The sequence below is a fragment of the Saccostrea cucullata genome, unplaced genomic scaffold, assembly GCF_032062105.1.
Source record: "Saccostrea cucullata isolate Sc308-1 unplaced genomic scaffold, CSIRO_AGI_Scuc_v1 ctg2034, whole genome shotgun sequence".
In the NCBI taxonomy this organism is placed as follows: Eukaryota; Metazoa; Mollusca; class Bivalvia; order Ostreida; family Ostreidae; genus Saccostrea; species Saccostrea cuccullata.
In genome coordinates this window covers 157,106-163,590 of record NW_026922110.1, presented here as the reverse complement: position 1 = coordinate 163,590, position 6,485 = coordinate 157,106, and the positions used below count along the sequence as shown (strand labels likewise).

General features: G+C 32.6%; 1 protein-coding gene across 1 annotated transcript; it reads left to right on the top strand.

Moving 5' to 3' along the window:
- The first annotated feature begins 215 nt into the window (after positions 1-215).
- LOC134261206 (putative leucine-rich repeat-containing protein DDB_G0290503) lies at positions 216-1,469 on the top strand. Its single transcript, XM_062743655.1, has one exon. The coding sequence runs from the start codon at positions 217-219 to the stop codon at positions 1,405-1,407; it is 1,191 nt and encodes a 396-aa protein (XP_062599639.1). The 5' UTR covers position 216; the 3' UTR covers positions 1,408-1,469.
- The last annotated feature ends 5,016 nt before the right edge of the window (positions 1,470-6,485 follow it).

Here is a 6,485-nt window from a genome sequence, read left to right as displayed (position 1 = left end):
GTAATTCCAGTCGGGATAACATTTTCATTTCGTACAAGGATATCTTGTCACTTTGAAATCAAGACAAGTAGCTAGTCATATTGTCAGGGAAAACACTTATTTTTTTTTTTTTTTTTTTTTTTTTTTTTTTTTTTGTTGATAAGATTACTAATACTCATTGCTGAACACAATATAAACAGCTATCTCGAATCATCAGCAGTTCATTTTTCCGAGAAGATGGGTGCTTTACACGTACTGTGTTTAATCCTCTCTTTGTGCATATATGGGGCATTTGGCCATTTTTCTTTATTTGAAAACAAAACTTCTGAGAACAATGGTTTGTTGTCAAGTACTGCATCAGGAAAAGTTTCCAACGTCTTACGAGACATTCTGAATCAGGAAAGTTTGGTGCGCTTTTCAATGGTACAAAAAATACAGAATTTAGTGATGGATGCCCTAGACAACAAAAACGATAAGCAACTTATAAAGACAAAGCTTAGTGAGGTGAGAAAGGACTTACAGGACTTGGAGAGTAGAAACCAAATAATGGAGAAAGAAAACGTTAAACTTAAAAAGGAATTGGGGGTCATCCATAACACGGTTAATGACAATATAAACGAAACAAAAGAAGAAATTCAGGACTTGAAGACTAGAAACCAAATAATGGAGAAAGAAAACACCAAACTTAAAGAGGAATTGAAGGTCATTCATAACACGGTGAATGACAATAAAAACGAAACAAAAGAAGAAATTCAGGACTTGAAGACTAGAAACCAAATAATGGAGGAAGAAAACGTCAAACTTAAAGAGGAATTGAGGGTCGTCTACGGTACGATGAATGCTAATAGAAACTATACAAAGGAAGAAATTCTATCTCTTGACCAGAAAATTAAAAGCAACACTCTAGCTTTCCTAGATGAAAATCATAAATTAGCTATGAAAAATGCAGATTTCGAAAAACAGCTTGATTTGTTTGAAAAGAAAATCGAAAGTGACTTGAAAAGAGAAATACAGATATTGAAAATGAAGGACCACAGCACAATGGAGAAAATAAACGTTCTAAACGAATCGCAAATCCTTTTTGCTAAAACTCACCTCGAAAAAATCAAAGAACTTGATTATGATATGGGTAATAAAAGTATGGTTTTCAAAAACAATAATCGTGCATTGGCAAAAGAAGTTGAGGGTCTCCAATACCAAATGGATGGGATGAACGCAACATTACAGAAAAGAGGTGTAATTAGAATTGCCGAACGTGTTAAAAACAATGAAGAAAAAATAGAAAATTTCTCGGTTACTGTAAAAAAAGCTCTAGGCAATGTCTGGAAGGATCTGAATGCATCGAATGTGATCTTGTCAAAAGGTATGATAACATTCTATTTAAGTTCATTATGCCTTTTAGAGAGAAAGAAAGAAACAAATCTTTAGAAGAGTCACATTTATATAAATCATAATTTCAGAGACTGTATATATTCATATTCATTTTTTTCTACAAAAAATTATCAGTTACAATACGTACCACAAATAAAGAAATACTAGTATTTCCATATGGACCATTTAAAATCACAAGATTTCACCAAAATCAACAGCTTAAAAACTTAAAATCTCTTTCAATAAAAATAGAACTCGGAAATGTACTTACTTTGTATCTTTGATGAAGATCAATAATTATATTTAAGGAATTTAAAAAAAAAAATTAATTATTGGTGTGTAAATCACCCAATTAAACTTGAAAAATGCCTACGTTCAAGTCTATGCCTTATATCGTTACGTTTCTAATTACGTCTCTGTAGCCTCATTGTGACGTTATTTTATCGCGAGTTTCACTGTATATATTCCCACGCGTGAGTAAAAACAAAGGTGACTTAAAAATCAATTGTACAATTTTCTTTGTAGAAAAACACAGAAAATGTAAATATTTCTATATTTAAAAAAATATATTGAAATAAATGGCCTTCATTTAAAAAAAAAAAAAAAAAAAAAAAAAAATTCATAATTAGCATTACAATATGATATATAAGGATTAAATGTATACATCTTGGGGTCTATCAATATGTTCATTTAATCAAGTTCAAAAGAATTCCTGTAGCACGGATTTATACGTTGGACTCGTTGTCTATATTTTGTAAAAATACTACACTAAACTATAGATTTCCATGGATGAATAAAGTAAATCAAGGAGAAACGTATCATTATGTGAAGTAAAACAATGATTACAAAGTTATCACAATATTATCTCAGTGTCAAAGGTTATCACTATAATTTATAAGTAACGTTCACCATATTTACTGAAGTTTTCTTTAGAATTTTTTGTTAGGGGCATTTTAAAAATAACTAAGACGCTTTATTGTATATGCTTAAAGAAAACAGGACATATGCAAGTGAAACATATAGAGATAACAAACAGTATTCAAGATAAAAAAAATCCATAGAATACAAATTAAGGGTAGAGCAAACACATACCTCTAAAACATCAGAGGTGGGATCAGGTGCCATAGTAAGTAGTGAGCAACCCCTGCCGACTGGTCACGCCCGCCGAGTGCTCCTTGTCATGATTGGGAAAGATTGGAAAAATTCGTCGTGAATTTAGTGTAAATCTGTGTTCAGAAAAAAGAATGTTTTATTTTGTATTGTGATTTCATAAATATATCTTTTGTAAACATTTTATATCGTATTTCGTTTTTGTAATTTATTCCAAAATATGAATTAACCTTTGCTCTAATCTGATTGGCTGTAGGATACAGGATAGGATAGGATAGGATTGGATTAACTTCTATTTGTTTCTATCGTGAATCATAAATCCTGAATCCTATCCAATCCCATGCCATGTCAACTTGTGGGATAGCAACACTGTATGCCACCTCTCTCTATGTATAACCAAGTGACTGCCTTATTCAGGTCTTAACTGTATGCGTTATTCAGGTCTTACTACAATGTATAAGACGACACACAGCTGAAATCTGTAGCAAACACCGTCTCCAGAGAAGTTTCAATATACTACAGTACTGCGGGTATTATCTCAGTGCAGTCCAAGTATTTTTGCAATATCAGACTACTTAAATGATCGTAAAATTAATATTATTTAGTGTTTAAGACTTTAAACAAAAACGTAGGTCTAACGTTTATACGAAACTAAACAACAATCATTTCCATTTCAAACGTTTAAAAAAAGTAACGGAATAAATAGCAAACTATAATGTATTTTTTTCTTTTCTCATTCATTCCTTCATTCCTTCATAAATAGCAAATAATTTGAGATTTGATATTGAAATGAAATAAAATTGCGTTTATTTCGTAATAGGCATAAATTAAAATTTTAGAAAGTTGTTAGAAACTTAACGGAATAGATAGCAAACTTTGTTTTATTGTCATTCATTAATTGTTTGCTGTTTATACATTATATATATGATTAAAAACAGCAGAAATAAATAAATGTACAGAAAAAAATCGCATATTTTTTAATTAATTTCCTTAAATATCTGCTCTGTTTATGGTATTATATACTCAGTTTACGTGAAACCCATCCCCCTTTAGAGGATTTTAGAATGTTGCCTCTGTATATATACGGATTTTTCCGTTCTTTCCTGATCATTACAAGGAGCACACAGCGGGTGTGACCGGTCAGCAGGGGATGCAATGAAATAATAAATCCCCACTTTACCGTGTACACATTCAAACACACTTAACACTTCTTGATCTGACACTTAATTTGTGTTTCACAGAACAAAACATAAATTTTGCCATTATAATCATATGGGAGGCGCGGGGGGGGGGGGGGGGGGGTTATCTAGTAAGCTCATAGCTCACAGTACCTCTAGTTTTGACTGTCAATGAGTTGTTTAGATACTTTACGTGTACATGTGCGAAGTATATACCGTACATGCATAATATATAAAAAGAAAAGGTCCTCAATCAGTTTTTTAAGCGGTTAGCTAGCTAACCGCTTTATGGCATGGGCTCCAAAAAACCGGAAACTTCCATAAGGCGCTACCTATCGACATCGCTTTATCGCACGTAACCTTATCCTTCTGCAACCAAAACCGGAAACTTCCACAAGGCGCTACCTATCGACAACGGTAACTTCAGCAAAGCGCTTCCTATGATTTGTATACTGTTGGCGTAATACGCCCCCTGGTGAAAGATTGACAATATGCTGTGTACGAAGAGTGGCTATTATAACGATTATATCGAATTCTTATTAGTATTTACCAAAGCATTGACAATACTTAGAACACTAACTTCAAAGAACTGAGAATTTCGTCCTTATTACATGTACATCGTGCGATCGCGATTTATAGCAACTGTTAGTTTATTTTTGAAAGTTGAACGATACGGTTTATTATACAGCAGGTTGAAGGTTATTACAGACTGCAAAAACATCAGCAAATCTCTCGATCGAGTTTGATTTTCCTTGCCAAAGTATTAAGAAACACCATTTATTAAGTCAAGTCATACCTGAAAAACGTTTTTATAAAAACACCGAATACTAGTACATCTGCAAGTTTTACACTTTTTGTAACGTTTTTATGGAAACAATAGGATTGCCTCCACAATGAAACGTTTGTTTTCTTCTCTGTCTAATAAACAGTTTTAAAAGCTCAGCTCCCAGGGGTAAATTCTCTGCTCCGTCTTTGATAATTTATTACATGTACAAACGATCATAAGGGATCACTTACTTTTAGTTTTGAAAAAAATAATGGGGCACTTAAAGTAGTAAAATTAATTTTGAAAAAAAAGGATAAATATATATTAATTTTAATCGGCATTGTGACCCTCTTCTAAAAATCAACCGATATTATTATTCACAGAAGAATGAGGTATGAAAAGTCTTGGCAATTAGCAAAAATTTAAAATTTATACTTAGGGGAGATCCGTCCAATTCTGGACACGGGGTAATTCCGGACAAATAATACAGTCTTTCTCTTTTGTCTTATTTTTCGGTAATTCTGTATGGTTGATTAAAAATGTTTATTTATAAATTTTGAAAATTTGATTAATTCCTAGGGAACGTATTATTAGCTGTGAAAATCCTTCTTAAATTTGAATTTGTCCAGTTTGTCGATCATTATTTTGAGCGTTTGAGAAGAATTAAATTAAGATACAGGTGTTTAGAGACACATTGATAGAAAAGAAATCAGTGTATATTGTTTAACCGACATATTGAAGAAAGTGACACTGATAACTTCTTAAGTTACACTGACTTTAAGTGTACATTTGCATTTTTAAATACTAGTATTTTTTGATTAGACAACTTTCCTTTTCACATGTTTTATTTGAGAGCAATATTGCATGAAGAGTATATGGCAAATACACATTATGTCCTTATCTAGACATATTGTGCAAGACTTCTTTTAAATGATTCTCATATACCATTTACTTTATTCGAACATTTACTTGTTTGAAAAGTCAATAACGTACATTTCACAAAGCTTGATAATCTTGTTTACTCGCCAGTCTTCCCGTACAAGTAGTAGTTCATAATATTACTAAACGGAAGTATTCAGTATCTGTATAAAAATACAGAATGATCAATGATCGATTTAAGAAGAAAAGCTGACTCCTGAAAGTTTAAGAGGTGGGATCCGTTGCCTAGAAGAAGTAAGCATCCCACGTTGAAAGGTTATACCCGCGATGAGCCTACACAACTGGAGCTCTTTGATATCAATTCATTTACAAAGTCTCTGCTCAGTCATCCTTTTTTCTCTGACTAGCCAGCTGTAGATCTACACTACTCCAAATCCATTATTCTAAAGAATTTAATTTGTCATTTTTTTAGTTGTTTGCTATATTAGGCTTTACAATTACCTAACTTCAGATTCAATAGAGCATGAAAGACAATTAAATTTTCAACATCAACATAATTGTTTTCATCCAGAGAACGATAGGATGCCACCAAGAGAGAACTTTTAAAAATGCATTTCCTGTCTTTCAAACTGAAGAAATCTCATGTTTAAATTTTGAAACATGCATTTCAATCTAATTAAAATTTATTTAAATGTTCCAAATCCGCTACTGCTTCTCAAACATCTAACATCCCATTCGGGGTCACATCAGAGCGACCTTTCGATTATGAATACATGTACTAGTAAACACAAAAACTTTGGCCATGTAGATTCAAACCTCGGTAAACAACTCTCAAATTAATTCCACGGCTACATATCATCATTATTGATACTGTCTTACGTTGAATTAAAGTAATTTTGGAATCAATTTCATGTATAGTCTGCAGTCTGGCATCTGCACGTGAATAATGCAAACGAAAGAGCACAAACTATACAAGACACCCACACGTCATATATAACACAGCTTATGCAATGCATATTTTGTTTACTACAAAACTCCTCGGGTGTTTTGGTTCGGTGTTGAAAACAAGAAACCCATGTGAACTGTAAGCCAAGATTTCGGAGGAACCGTTTTCTTTGGCTAATCGAAGATTCACACTTACATGACCCCAAATATGATGTTGTTAGATGTCTGAGAAGCAGTAGCGGATTCGGAACATCTAA

Coding starts and splice junctions, on each gene's coding strand:
- LOC134261206 (XM_062743655.1), top strand. CDS start 217: ATGGGTGCTTTACACGTACTGTGTTTAATCCTCTCTTTGTGCATATAT.